This window comes from Aotus nancymaae, unplaced genomic scaffold (genome assembly GCF_030222135.1).
Source record: "Aotus nancymaae isolate 86718 unplaced genomic scaffold, 86718_ANA_hifiasm-v0.15.2.pri h1tg000046l, whole genome shotgun sequence".
In the NCBI taxonomy this organism is placed as follows: Eukaryota; Metazoa; Chordata; class Mammalia; order Primates; family Aotidae; genus Aotus; species Aotus nancymaae.
The window spans coordinates 30,319,526-30,335,248 of NW_026988460.1; the positions used below are offsets into that span (position 1 = coordinate 30,319,526).

Sequence of the window (15,723 nt, forward strand, 5' to 3'; positions counted from 1 at the left end):
GTGATATATATCAGTATTTACCATATTAGAAATTAAAGCTGAGAAATTTTAGAGTTTTATATATTAATTCATAACAATAAAACTATTTGTTAGCAAATAACATTTGTAAATAAAAAAATAACTATTTCTAAAACAAAACATTTAGTGAGAAGAGGGAAATTTTTCTTTTGATATCTCTTTATTGTCTGGCTTAATTTAACTAGATATAACGCATATTTGTGGTGTCTGTGGTGATATCCATTTTAATTAGCCTCTGTAAAATGCCACTGTATACTTATGAGAGAAAGAGAGTTTTAAAAAGTAGGTACTATTATGAAAGTAGTTTTGATGTCGTGAATGACCTGAAAGGGTATCAGAAACCTTCACGAGTCCCTACACTATGCTGGTTCTTTCTTGCAAGTTCTAAAAGATCTCTTAATTACCCTGACCTTTTTTTCATTTTCAATCTTTCCTTTTTTATTCTCCCGACTTTAAACATAAAGAGTTAAGAACCACTGATGTAGATTTACTGAAACTGTTACAAAATACAGGCACATATTACTGGAAGGATGGATCCAGAAGAACTGCTATGAAGAGAAAGAGAGAACTTAAATTATGTGATTTTATGGAACTTGGAAGACTAGAATTTACAAGTAGGATAGGGATGGTCAGCACTGTTTCAGGTAAGGTAACTTGATTTGATCAGTTCATCTAGTTCATCTTTAGTTATATAAACTGTAAGATGCTGATACAGTAACCAGAATTTACATTTATATTGAGAAATGTAATAGGGAAATAGATCAGCATGTTTGTTTCCAACTGTGCTCTCTGAACCTTTTCAGAATCAAAGGATAGCTCTGGACTTTCTCCTTTGACAAATGTAGCTCCTTTCAAAATTTTGCATGCAATCATGGATCAGGCAGAGGGGAGGGATATGGTTCTTGATTCAAAAAGGCCTGTCCATCAGTGTACTGCGTCTCTCTGTCCTGTTCTGGGGCTTTGTGAGCTTGGAATTTGAAGTCTTCCTGTTGACTGGTTACATTTAACTGTTCTTGCAGTTCTGTCCTGGAAATATACGTGCAAATTAAACTTAAATTTCTCCTTTTCTGGACTCCATGAATACTCCCAAATATTGCTAACATTCTTTCTTGTTTACAGTATGTTTACAATACAGTAAATTGCGTTACATCTTTCTTTTAACATTTAAACTTGTTATACTTTTAGTCACCTTGATTCAACTTGGGTGTTACCTAGGCAATATTTTGGAATAGGTTCCTTCTAGTGATAATTAAACACATCTTTTTTTATATGACTGTGTACTACTTTTACTCTCAGAGCAACCATTTCTCTAAATTTGGGCACAGTTATTTTATCTCTGTATGCTGACTACAGATTATTTTTTCAAAATGTTTGGCCAAAAGAAGGAGTATGGTAGCTGGAAAAATTTTGGTCCACAAGAACTTATAGGGGAAATTTCAGTGTGCTTTTAAGAAGAGAAGAAGTAGCTGATGGTGTCAGGGAGACTATAAAATAGATAGTGAAGCAGCAGAGCCTCGGAAATGGGTGGGAATGGAATTAGTAGTAAAGAGTATAGGGGAAAACAGACCACCTTCCTTTTAACTCCAGTGGGTTGGAAGGTGAGTGAGAATACCAAAATTTGAAATTGAAAATTGATAGGAACATGTGACTCCAGAAATGGAGAGGAGTGATGGTAAGGACATATTCTTCTGCCAAGTTCCTTATGTCTTTTCTGTAGAGTAGATTGTATAGAATCTTGAAAGCTGAGCTGGGGAGCTGATAATGGATACTGAAGGCAACAGGGCACTATTGCAGATTCCTCATTGAGGAAATGATAAGGGAATAGTTTTATATTAATTTATTTGTAGAAGAAGAATACATTGGGAGATGATAATGCTCTAAGTCAGTGAGGTTGATATGTTTAATTGGAGGGAAGTGGATGTCACTGGATATGGGTACAGGATGTTGAGAATAAAGAGAAGGAAGAGTCTAAAATGATTTGAAGGGGTCAGACAGCTTGTTTGGAAGGTGGAAAGAGGGACCAAATTTTGTATTTGTAATGAAATATTTATTCATTATATTATGTCTAGCAACATTATTTTAGGTACATTTATACTTGTTATATCACTTACTACCATTATTGAGACTAGACAAAGTTGAGAAGAGTAGCAGCTTTGGAAGAAAAAATAAAAAGGGGGGATATATATGATAAACTTACAGTTCTCATGGTCTGTTGTTTCATCCCTAAAGCCTGTTGCAGTTATTTCACAGTGTCTTTATTTCTCCCTTTGAATTTCTGTGCTTATTCTCGGTTCCATTCAGTTAGAGTATGACATGTGCTGTTTGTATTAGGGTTTCTTTTGGTAATATATCAGAACTCTGCATCTACATTTTAAGACCTTCGAAAGGAAATCTCATATTTAGAATGGGCTCTTAGTATCTAGAATGGCACTTTTCACATATTACAATCTCATTAAATGTTTTTTATAGTATTTTAGCCTGACAGAGCAGGCACTTAATAGCCATTGAATGAGAAAATGAACGACAGTTATTATAAGAAATAACAACAAAGAGTATCTTACTTTAAAATATCAAGACAGTATACATGTACACAAAATAAATATAAAAGTGAGACTTCATTTTGGGGTGAAAAGTAAGTCTTGGTAAAGCAAGTCATTCTGGAGTTAATGATTAGAATCAGAGGAAGGATAGTTTTGGTATAGGGAGGACTCTTTATGTTTAAAGTCAGGAGAATGAAGAGGGAAAGACTGAAAATGAGAAAAAGTCAGGGTAATTAAGAGATGTTTTAGAACTTGCAAGAAAGAACTAGCATAGGGAGTGGCAAGAGGAGAGGAAGCATGACACTATAGGACTCTACTTCTCTCTTAACTTGGGGAAGAAGTCAGATGAGTTTAGAAGGGAGATAGGAAAAGGAAATCATGTCTGACGGATTGTGCATTTTCCAAGTGGGAAGCCCAGAGGGAGATTGGCTTAGTGGATGAGCAGGGGCCTTAGAGTTTTAGGAGGAGAAATGTCTGAGTTTAGTCAAGTCTGAAGAAAGAAGGGCAGGTAGGATGGTGGCGGGTGGTGGTGGTAGTGGTGGCGGCAGCATTTCTGGACTGGTAGTAAGAACAACATTGAAATTCCGGCCTGCAAATAGGCATGAGGGTACTAATGGGACTAGGTGAAAATCATAGTATTAATATAATCACTTTCTATGTATGTGGAAATAACAGGTTTCTATATATGTATTAATCTTTTTATTGTTTGCACTTATAAGGGCTCTTCTTTGGTTTGTGAATTGCATTTAACAGCAGAACTTATTTATGAATTTATCTTACACTCTTCTTGACACTTTTGCTAAAAAAAGTTTCTCTTTTTTATTGCCTTGTGCTACATTTCCATGGTTTATTTGCAATTTACGTGCTGACAGAAGTGTTTGCATTACTTTTTGGTGCTCCTTCAAACTAAGGCAGAGAAATTCCACAGCTGCTTACATAGTCTGTTATCTCTCCTTGTCTCCTACCCATTCCCAGTAATTGCTTTTCAGTAAATATCACTTCAGAGATAATAAAAGGTCTGTATTCCCAAGTCTTGTAGGTGGTGATTTTACCTTCCTATTTTGTGTTCAAAATAATTGATACCAATGAAACCAGAAGAGTGGTCACTGTACCGGTCTATAACTTGATAGACTTACTAGCTAAGTAAATAATCTTTTACATCATGTTTTTGTGCCAAGGTTCTTCATTTGTAATTCTCACATGGCCTGCATTTTAGGAATTCATGAGAACTTCCATTTCTTATTTCATCAGTCTGAATCCCTGGCTTAGGTTGCATTTTTCTCGTGAACCCCTTCTACACAGCTCTTTTACACCTTTACTCTGTGAATCTGTTAAGATGTTCATCATCTTTTACACCATGCTTTTTAGTGTGTTTTTTGAAAAGGTAGCCATTAGCACATTGTACTTATTGAATTATTCTCAAGGATCTTTACTGTATTTTGTAGCCTGAGTTTTTCTTAGTTTTAAGGTTCTTGATTTACTTTAAGGGTAGATTAAAAATGTGGCAGTAAGGAGGGGATGATTGTATACCATCAAATCTGATGAGAACTGATGACAGTACTGTTAGTGATCTTGGAACCTTGGTTTTTCTTTTCTTTTTTTAAGGACCAGTAACTCTGAGAATTGAGATCTGAAGATGGAAGAACATTGTAGAAATCTTAATGTTTCTTTTAAAATTTCTCTATTATGTAGTTAACATCATGTCTTGTACAGTATAGTGGCCTAAAACTATACTTATTTCTGTAAATACATATTTGGTGATGGTTTGTTGTAGAGCCCAGGAAAGTACTGGCTAAGATCTTGAGTCATATGACAAAAGTGTTGAGCATGAAGATAGTTAGATTTTCACTGTTAATTTCTCTTATCTTTCTTTTGATATGATTATCTTTCAGAATTTTGTGTGATTCACTCGATTTTTTATTTTTTCTATTTTTTTTTAATTGCATTTTAGATTTTGGGGTACATGTGAAAAACATGCAAGATTGTTGCATAGGTGCATACGTGGCAGTGTGATTTGCTGCCTTCCTCCCCTTCACCTATATGTGACATTTCTCCCCATGCTATCTCTCCCCAACTCTCCAACCCCCGCTGTCCCCCCCAACTCCCCCCCAACAGACCCCAGTGTGTAGTGCTCCCCTCCCTGTGTCCATGTGTTCCCATTGTTCAACACCTGTCTATGAGTGAGAACATGCGATGTTTGATTTTGTGTTCTTGTGTCAGTTTGCTGAGAATGATGGTTTCCAGGTTCATCCATGTCCCTACAAAGGACGCGAACTCATCGTTTTTGATGGCTGCATAATATTCCATGGTGTTTATGTGCCACATTTTTCCTGTCCAGTCTATCATCGATGGGCATTTGGGTTGGTTCCAGGTCTTTGCTATTGTAAACTGTGCTGCTATGAACATTCGTGTGCATGTGTCCTCATAGTAGAACGATTTATAATCCTTTGGATATATACCCAGTAATGGGATTGCTGCGTCAAATGGAATTTCTATTTCTAGGTCCTTGAGGAATCGCCACACTGTCTTCCACAATGGTTGAACTAATTTACACTCCCACCAACAGTGTAAAAGTGTTCCTATTTCTCCACATCCTCTCCAGCATCTGTTGTCTCCAGATTTTTTAATGATTGCCGGTCTAACTGGCGTGAGATGGTATCTCAATGTAGTTTTGATTTGCATTTCTCTAATGACCGGTGATGATGAGCATTTTTTCATATACTTGTTGGCCTCATGTATGTCTTCTTTTGTAAAGTATCTGTTCATATCCTTCGCCCATTTTTGAATGGGCTTGTTTGTTTTTTTCTTGTAAATCTGTTTTAGTTCTTTGTAAATTCTGGATATCAGCCCTTTGTCAGACGGGTAGGCTGCAAAAATTTTTTCCCATTCTGTTGGTTGCCAATTCACTCTATTGACTGTTTCTTTTGCTGTGCAGAAGCTGTGGAGTTTGATTAGGTCCCATTTGTCTATTTTGGCTTTTGTTGCCAATGCTTTTGGTGTTTTGGTCATGAAGTCCTTGCCTATGCCTATGTCCTGAATGGTTTTGCCTAGGTTTTCTTCTAGGGTTTTTATGGTGTTAGGTCTTATGTTTAAGTCTTTAATCCATCTGGAGTTAATTTTAGTGTAAGGTGTCAGGAAGGGGTCCAGTTTCTGCTTTCTGCCTATGGCTAGCCAGTTTTCCCAACACCACTTATTGAACAGGGAATCCTTTCCCCATTGCTTGTTTTTATCAGGTTTGTCAAAGATCGGATGGTTGTAGATATGTTGTGTTGCCTCCGAGGCCTCTGTTCTGTTCCATTGGTCTATATCTCTGTTTTGGTACCAGTACCATGCTGTTTTGATTACTGTAGCCTTGTAGTATAGTTTGATGTCCGGTAGTGTGATGCCTCCCGCTTTGTTCTTTTTGCTTAGAATTGACTTGGCTATGCGGGCTCTCTTTTGGTTCCATATGAAGTTTAAGGTGTTTTTTTCCAGGTCTGTGAGGAAGGTCGTTGGTAGCTTGATGAGGATAGCATTGAATCTATAAATTACTTTGGGCAGTATGGCCATTTTCACAATATTGATTCTTCCTAACTATGAACATGGAATGTTTCTCCATCTGTTTGTGTCTTCTCTTACTTCGTTGAGCAGTGGTTTCTAGTTCTCCTTGAAGAGGTCCTTTACATTCCTTGCTAGTTGTATTCCTAGGTATTTTATTCTCTTTGTAGCAATTGTGAATGGCAGTTCGTTCTTGATTTGGCTGTCTTTAAGTCTGTTATTGGTGTATAGGAATGCTTGTGATTTTTGCACGTTGATTTTGTATCCTGAGACTTTGCTGAAGTTGCTTATCAGTTTCAGGAGCTTTTGGGCTGAGATGATGGGGTCTTCTAGATATACAATCACGTCATCTGCAAATAGAGACAATTTGACTTCCTCCTTTCCTATTTGAATACCCTTTATTTCTTTTTCTTGCCTGATTGCTCTGGCTAGAACTTCCAGTACTATATTGAATAGGAGTGGTGAGAGAGGGCATCCTTGTCTAGTGCCAGATTTCAAAGGGAATGCTTCCAGTTTTTGCCCATTCAGTATGATATTGGCTGTCGGTTTGTCATAAATAGCTTTTATTATTTTGAGATACGTTCCGTCCATACCTAGTTTATTGAGAGTTTTTAGCATAAAGGGCTGTTGAATTTTGTAAAAGGCCTTCTCTGCATCAATTAAGATAATCATGTGGTTTTTGTCTTTGGTTCTGTTTATGTGGTGAATTACATTTATAGACTTGCATATATTGAACCAGCCTTGCATCCCCGGGATGAATCCTACTTGATCGTGGTGGATCGGCTTGCCGGTATTTTATTGAAGATTTTTGCATCTATGTTCATCATGGATATTGGTCTGTAGTTTTCTTTTCTTGTTGAGTCTCTGCCGGGTTTTGGTAGCAGGATGATGTTGGTCTCCTAAAATGATTTGGGAAGGATTCCCTCTTTTTGGATTATTTGGAATAGTTTCAGAAGGAATGGTACCCGTTCCTCTTTGTATGTCTGGTAGAATTCGGCTGTGAACCCATCTGGACCTGGGCTTTTTTTGGATGGTAGGCTCTTAATTGCTGCCTCGACTTCAGACCTTGTTATTGGTCTATTCAGGGTTTCGACTTCTTCCTGATTTAGGCTTGGGAGGAGGCAACTGTCCAGGAATTTATCCATTTCTTCCAGGTTTTCTAGTTTATGTGCATAGAGTTGTTTGTAATAATCTCTGATGATGGTTTGAATTTCTGTGGAATCTGTGGTGATATCCCCTTCATCATTTTTTATTGCATCTATTTGGTTATTCTCTCTTTTCCTTTTTATTAATCTGGCTAGTGGTCTGTCTATTTTGTTGATCTTTTCAAAAAACCAGCTCCTGGATTTATGGATTTTTTGTAGGGTTTTTCGTGTCTCTATCTCCTTCAATTCTGCTTTGATCTTAGTTATTTCTTGTCTTCTGCTAGGTTTTGAGTTTTTTTGATCTTGCTCCTCTAGCTCTTTCAATTTTGACGATAGGGTGTCAATTTTAGATCTCTCCTTTCTTCTCATGTGGGCACTTACTGCTATATATTTTCCTCTAGGGACTGCTTTAAATGTGTCCCAGAGATTCTGATATGTGGTGTCTTCGTTCTCATTGGTTTCGAAGAACATCTTTATTTCTGCCTTCATTTCATTGTTATCCAGTCAACATTCAAGAGAAGGTTGTTCATTTTCCATGAAACTGTGCGGTTCTTGGGTTGGTTTCTGAATTCTGAGTTCTAACTTGATTGCACTGTGGTCTGAGAGACTGTTTGTTATGGTTTCCGTTCTTTTGCATTTGCTGAGGAGTGATTTACTTCCAATTATGTGGTCAATTTTAGAGTAGGTGTGATGTGGTGCTGAGAAGAATGTATATTCTGTGGATTTGGGGTGGAGAGTTCTGTAAATGTCTATTAGGTTTGCTTGTTCCAGGTCTGAGTTCAAGTCCTGGATATCCTTCTTAATTTTCTGTCTCGTTGATCTAATATTGACAATGGTGTGTTGAAATATCCCACTATTATTGTGTGGGAGTTTAAGTCTCTTTGTAAGTCATTAAGAACTTGCCTTATGTATCTGGGTGCTCCTGTATTAGGTGCATATATATTTAGGATCGTTAACTCTTCTTGTTGCATTGATCCTTTTACCATTATGTAATGTCCTTCTTTGTCTCTTTTGATCTTTGTTGCTTTAAAGTCTATTTTATCAGAGATGAGAATTGCAACTCCTGCTTTTTTTTGCTCTCCATTTGCTTGGTAAATCTTCCTCCATCCCTTTATTTTGAGCCTTTGTGTATCTTTGCATGTGAGATGGGTTTCCTGGATACAGCACACTGATGGGTTTTGGCTTTTTATCCAATTTGCCAGTCTGTGTCTTTTGATTGGGGCATTTAGTCCATTCACATTTAGGGTTAATATTGTTATGTGTGAATGTGATCCTGTCATTTTGACGCTAGCCGGCTGTTTTTCCCGTTGGTTGATGCAGATTCTTCATTGTGTTGATGCTCTTTACCATTTCGTGTGTTTTTGGAGTGGCTGGTACTGGTTGTTCTTTTCTATGTGTGGTGCCTCTTTCAGGAGCTCTTGTAAAGCCGGTCTGGTGGTGATGAAATCTGTGAGTACTTGCTTGTTCACAAAGGATTTTATTTTTCTTTCACTTATGAAGCTTAGTTTGGCTGGATATGAAATTCTGGGTTGAAAGTTCTTTATTTAAGGATGTTGAATATCGGCCCCCACTCTCTTCTGGCTTGTAGGGTTTCTGCTGAGAGATCTGCTGTGAGTCTGATGGGCTTCCCTTTGTGGGTAACCCGACCTTTCTCTCTGGCTGCCCTTAGTATTTTCTCCTTCATTTAAACCCTGGTGAATCTGACGATTATGTGCCTTGGGGTTGCTCTTCTAGAGGAATATCTTTGTGGTGTTCTCTGTATTTCCTGGATTTGAATATTGGCCTGCCTTGCTATGTTGGGGAAGTTTTCCTGGATAATATCCTGAAGAGTATTTTCCAGCTTGGATTCATTCTCTTTGTCACATTCAGGTACACCTATCAAACCTATCTTTTTACATAGTCCCATGTTTCTTGTTGACTTTGTTCATTCCTTTTTACCCTGTTTTCTCTAATCTTGCCTTCTCGTTTTATTTCATTGAGTTGAACTTCGACCTCTGATATCCTTTCTTCTGCTTGGTCAATTCGGCTGTTGAAACTTGTGCATGCTTCGCGAAGTCTCATGTTGTGTTTTTCAGCTCCATCAATTCACTCATATTCCTCTCTGAGTTGTCCATTCTCGTTAGCATTTTGTCAAGTCTTTTTTCAAGGTTCTTAGTTTCTTTGCATTGGGTTAGCACATGTTCTTTTAGCTCATGGAAGTTTCTTATTATCCACTTTCTGAAAGCTGATTCTGTCATTTCATCACACTCCTTCTCCATCCAGTCTTGTTCCCTTGCTGGTGAGGAGTTGTGATCCCTTGTATGAGGAGAAGTATTCTGGTTTTGGGTGTTTTCATCCTTTTTGCGCTGGTTTCTTCCCATCTTTGTGGATTTATCCACCTTTCGACTTTGTAGTTGCTGACTTTCTGATTTTTGTAAGTTTAAGTCTGCAGCAGCAGAACTCATAAACCGCCTTTTTATTTCCCCCAGGTGTTCTGTCCCAGGGAGTTAGGGCTTTATGAGTTTCTGCTGTGTTGCTGCCGTTTTCCCTGCCCACAAGGGGGCAGCCTAGTCACTCTCAGCCTGCAGAGGCTTCACTGAGCTGCTGTGGGCTCTGCCCAGCTGCCGTATGAACTTCCCTGCAGTCCTGTTTATATGGGTGTAGTTAGAACTGCTTCCTCTCTGTTGGCCCGCCTCTGTAGTGATGGACTCTCTCTGTTATGGCGGGTTGCCTTGGTGATGGCAGATTACCTCGGGAACTGCATGCTGCCTCCGTAATGGCGTATGCCTCTCCTCCACAGAGCTGGACCGTCCCGGGTTCAGTTGTGCTAGCCATGAAAGTCTCAACCTAGCACGTTTCTAATTGCTGTCTTTTTGTTTTTCTTTTTGTTTTTGTGGGGGTGGGACTAGCCGGGCCTGGTCACCTGGCTCCCTGCCTCAGAGCCTTTTGTTTTTTAGTTGAACGGTCGGCTCTCTACCAGGTGACCTGGTCGCCTGTTGAATAGGTACCGGGATCTGTGTGATTTCCCATGCGGCGATCCACTGCACCAGGTGAAACCGCGGCTCTGGGATTCGTGGCGCTTTTTTGCCCGGGAATCTCCTGGCCTGGCTTGCCGTTTCAGCTCCCTTTGCTGACTTAGAGGGGACACCGTCTCATTTGCTCTGCACCAGCAGCCGCTGCACCGGCTGAAACCACGGCTCTGAGATTCGTGGTGCTTTTTTGCCCGGGAATCTCCTGGCCTGGCTCCCCGTTTCATCTCCCCTTGCTGGCTAAGAGGGGACACCGTCTCACTCACTCTGCACTGGGAACCGCTGCGCCCGGGCGCAGGCCAAAGAGCCACGCCGGCCAAAACAGCCGCGCCGGCGACCCGCGGGGCTCCTTCGCCTGTGAATCTCCTGTTCTGTGGGCAGTAAAAATCCGTCTGGAAATGCGGCGTCCACTCACCCTCTGCACTTTCACTCGGACCTGCAATCCCGATCTCCTCCTAACCGGCCATCTTGGATCTCCCCCTCACTCGATATTTTTGTAAATACAAAGCCCATCCAGAAGTCTAAATTAAATATCTTTTATTCTCTGATATTGCATTGGTTTTTGGAACTTAACTTTTCTGTGTGCTTTTAACTTCAGCATCAGTTTCTTTAAATGTGGGAATGACATTGATATTATGCTTTCCTGACTTTTGCTAGGTTTTATGGACCATCTTTTTCCAGGACATTTTTAATCTTTTTTCTCAGGTAGATTAAAAAAAAATCTGTTTATCCCTCAGTTTATGTGCTCTCAATTCTTATTTCTCACTGCCTATTAATAAATTCTGTAGCACTGTATAGTTAGCACACACATACACATAGATCATCATTCTGGGAGCACCTATATGTGGGTTTATAAAAGGATTAAACATAAAATGGCTTTTTGTCACAATGAACTTTTTATTCATGTCTAAAATTGGCTTTTCTTTTTTTAAACAGATAAGTGTAAAGCAGGAAATTACTTTTACTGATGTATCTGAGCAACTGATGAGAGACAAAAAACAAATCAGAGAGCCAGTAGATTTACAGAAAAAGAAGAAGCGGAAACAACGTTCTCCCGCAAAAGTAAGACAATATATTAAGGTGGTAATCACAACCTCTTAATCCAAACTGTTGGTTAATCTTATAGGCAAGAACCTGGCTGGACCCTAAGGCAGATGTAAAAGTCCTGTGTGGTTTAGTAGGAAGGGGTACATGCCTGCATGGAGGTGGTAGACCTTGCTTTCAGTTTTTCTGCTTCTCTTTAACCATGTTCCTGATTTTTCTAAAAATGAACTTTTCTTTTTCCATGTCTCTAACAGATGGCATGCATTGCCCTTTCTTCTCATTTGTATTAGTTTTCCTTACCTTTATATTAAGGCTTCAGGAAAGTGTAATACCAGTTATTCCTCAGGAAAAGGTACAGCATCCATGTTAATAAGATGTAAACTTCATGAGGACAGGGACTTCATTTTGTTCACAGCTGTATCCTAAGAGCCTGGAATAGGAGACCTAATTGATCCTTAATAAATATTTCATGGGTGAATGAATGGGTTAGTAAATAAACAAGTGACCCAGGCTGGAGTGCAGTAGCATGATCATGGCTCACTACAGCCTCAGTCTCCCAGGCTCCAGGGATCCTCCTGCCTCAGCCTTCTGAGTAGCTGGGACCACAGGCATGTGCCACCATAGCTGGCTAATTTTTGAATTTCTTACAAAAATGGGGTCTTGCTATGTTGGCCAGGCTGGTCTCAAACTCCTGGCCTCAGGCAGTCCTCCCACCTCAGCCTCCCAAAGTACTGGGATTACAGGTGTGAACCACCACTCCTGGCCTGCTTGTTTCTCTTTAATATAGTGATAGCTGAATATGTGCAGCATTTTTGGTATTCTTAGAAATTCTCTGAACTCTCTGCAGTGTATTTGCATTTTTATTGTTAAGTCTTGTTTTTTTCTTCCCTCATGTGGTGAGAAAGTCTTTTTTAAAAAGATCATACTGTAATATGATTTTTTTAATGACTTTTTTTTAATTTGTGATTTGGAATCATAATAATCATTATTATTTATATATTTGTATACTTTTGGACTTATTGGTATGTTGGAGCCAGCCCTAGCTGGCTTACAAGATTTGATTGCAAACCAGTTGCCAAAACCATTGGTAGCTTATAATTAGCTATGGTGGGAATATTTATACCCTAGAAATCAGCAAATGCTTCTTTACCCCCGATTCCTTAGCTGGTTGTTAAATATTTGCTAGCACACCACTATTTTGGAGATATATAAGTATGCCTACAATAGCAAATTTTGAAAAACATAAAGACTAAAATAACCCGTAGTTGCATTTCCTAGAGATAACTACTTTGATTTTCTGCAACATTCCCTTTCTTTTTTCAAATTTGTATGGATAGATATGGAGGCATAATACAGATTTAATTAGCTGATTTTTAACACTTAAAGTATATGTAAGCAATTTTTGTGCTTCAGGTGTTTAATGGTTTTTGTAAACATTAGCTACATATTTTTTCATAGATCATGTTATATTTGATTGCTTTATTGGACATTATTATGTGGTTGGAAAGTTTTATTCCTTTTGTTTCTCTTTTAAATCATACTGCAGTTAAAATGTTTGTGTATGTATTGTTGTGCACTATTGATCAAAGGGTGTGAACTTTTAGAAAGGTTTCTTGATAATATTACTCTTTCCAGAAATGTTATACCAGTTACATTTCTAACTTCACTGGACCTGAGGTATATCTATCTGCATTCTCACTGGTCTTGAGTATTAGACTTTGCTTAAGATGGGAGCCTCGTTATAGTTTAAATTTGAATTTTTTTAGTTTCTGGTCACATTAAACTTCTAAAATTTTTGTTGGTATTTTATATTTCATGTTTTGTGAAATTCTCCCATCTTCTTTTCTTTCCTCTGATTCACTTATTTTCTTGGGGTTTTAATGTTTTTCTCAGTAATTAATGTGGTTTTTTGGGGTTCTTTACATTAATGAACAAATCAAGTTCTTCAAATATAGACTAATACCAGGTTTTAAGTAAAAAATTATTTCTAAAATTGTTTATAATAGTGATTGATTGTGTTACTTTGGGTTCACTGTTGATCTATGGGGAATCTATTTCAAGTATAATCTCTTAGAAATTCTGACTAAAACCACCCAGATTATCTTCTCATTGAGTGTTGGACTCTCTATTTGTTGATATGTTCTAGGTATTTGTAAATATAGATTAGATATTTACAGATTAGATATTTACAGCCTTTAAGCTATTTTGCTCATCTAATTTGAGGTAAACTCATTTATAATGTCTCATTTTAGAATATTTCTAAAGGTATTATTTAAGTATTTAGATACCATGACATAGGTAATAGTATTTTAATAGTAATTTAAGTATTTATATACCACTACATAGGTATATGAATATTATAGGTAGAATATTTCTAAAGGTATTATTTAAGTATTTATATACCTATGTAGTGATATATTTATATATATCATTAGTAGCTTATAATTTGCTATGATGGGAATATTTAAACCCCAGAAATCAGCAAATGCTTCTTTACCCCCTGATTCCTTAGCTGGTTTTTAAATATATACCTATGTAGTGGTATATTTGTATATTTGTATATATTTATATACCACTACATATATATATATTTATATAAATATATATAAATATATAAATATACCATTACATAGGTATATAAATATTTAAATAATGCCTTTAGAAATATTCTAAAATGTTAAGCCAATAGATGATAGGGTTGGCTTATTCTAAATATAGTATATGTAAGAAAATATTTTAGGATAGTCCTTTAGAGAAATTCTTAGGAAGATGAAGTGACTAGAAATAATATACAGCAGAGAGAAGTGTAAGAATAACAAACAGACCAGGTGCAGTGGCTCACACTTGTAATCCTAGCACTTTGGGAGGTTGACACAGAAGAATTGCTTGACCCCAGGAGTTCAAGACCAGCCTGGGCAAGATTGTGGAACTCCATCTGTTTTATTCTTTTCTGTTTCAATAAAGAACAAACAATATTTTTTTTTTTCAGTTGTCCTGGCATGTTACATGTAATGGGACAGGGAATGGTTGTGAACTGTTTTTAACCACTGGTCTGCCATCTCTAGATGAATGGGTTTTTTGTGTCTGGAGTCTTAGAACTTTAAGGTATAACCAATAATTAATTTTACATTTTCTCAGGAGTGTGTATAAAAATTTATGCTTCAGAGCTTTTGTTAAAGTAATTTGTTCTGCTCTTTGGTATGAAGAGAGAGATACTTACCCATGTTTATAAATCAATAAGTCTTGCTCATTTTAAATTCCTTAAAAATAATTTCTAGTTCTTCAAATAATTATGATTTATTATGCCTAAAGGACTCCACTCTCCCCAACACCTTTTCCAAATCTTAAAATCTTGCCATTTTGAATATTTTGAGTATGTGTCATCATTGTATAGTATTAGATTGGGGATTTGCACAAGAAATATAAGTAATGTGATAGAGTTTTAGTAAAAATATCAGAGCTTATAAACATTCATATAACTATGGCTCCCTTCATGATAAGTTTTGTGGGGAGAGGTACTGTGTTGTTATGCCATCTTTAGCTGCCATGGATTTTAAGCAATAATTGCCTTCTGAACCTTTCTCTTATGGCAAAGCTGAGTCTTTTTTTTTTTTTTTAAACTTAAATGCAGTGGGAAAGGCTGGTAATCTTAAGGTAGGTTTCGATACTCTAAAATTGCTGAAATACACTTGGCAGCATGTCTGATGAAGAAGGTAACTGAGCTAGGGAACATGATCTAGGTCAAGCTATTGGTATCTGTTGTGGAGTTAGCTGTTTTATGAAAGTAAGTTTTCTACATAATAGAAGCCTACACCTTTTAAACATAAAATTTCATTTTATTTTCACCCCCTTTGGGAAATTTACATGTTTTGCTTTTGAATATAGTTTATTTGAACATAATTCATCTTTTAATGTCTTGAGGCTGACATAAACATTTAAAAAATCATGTATTACAATTGAAGCTCTCTAGGAGAACAGAGATTTTAGGGCTGTCCCCCACCCACCTTACCCTGAAAATCCTCACTGCTAGACTTTAAGTGCTTATAATCAATCACTTCACTATTCCTTGGTGACGTGCTTTTCATTTTTACGTTGCTGTATATCAGTGTGGCCACTTCACATCGCTTTCCTTTGCCCCTTTGAGTCTGTTTTTGGTGATGTAGTTATACTTAAGCTTGAAAACCTCAAATATTGATACTAGAAGTTTCTGAATAAATGGGATATTACACCTGGACTTTGGTATTCACTTGTTACATGAATTAGAAGGTAACATTTTCCGTCTCAGAAGGGTTTTAGGAGGACTGTGGGTTAACATGAACGAATTCTAAGATTTTTCAGTAAAATATAACAATATTATCTAAATCCCATGTTGTATATATTTTATAGGTCTTTTCAAACTTTTTAGTAACTGAATGAGAGGATATTTTTAGT

At 37.3% G+C, this 15,723-nt stretch overlaps 1 protein-coding gene across 5 annotated transcripts in view; it reads left to right on the plus strand.

Annotated features, from left to right (window-relative positions):
- The window catches only part of ZNF148 (zinc finger protein 148), a 154,149-nt gene that overhangs the window by 87,130 nt on the left and 51,296 nt on the right, over nt 1-15,723 (plus strand). For all 5 annotated transcript variants that reach the window (XM_021673987.2, XM_012473870.2, XM_012473871.3 and 2 more), the window contains one exon: nt 11,185-11,310. In XM_021673987.2, coding sequence (XP_021529662.1) covers nt 11,185-11,310 — 126 coding nt within the window. The remainder of the gene's footprint in view (nt 1-11,184; nt 11,311-15,723) is intronic.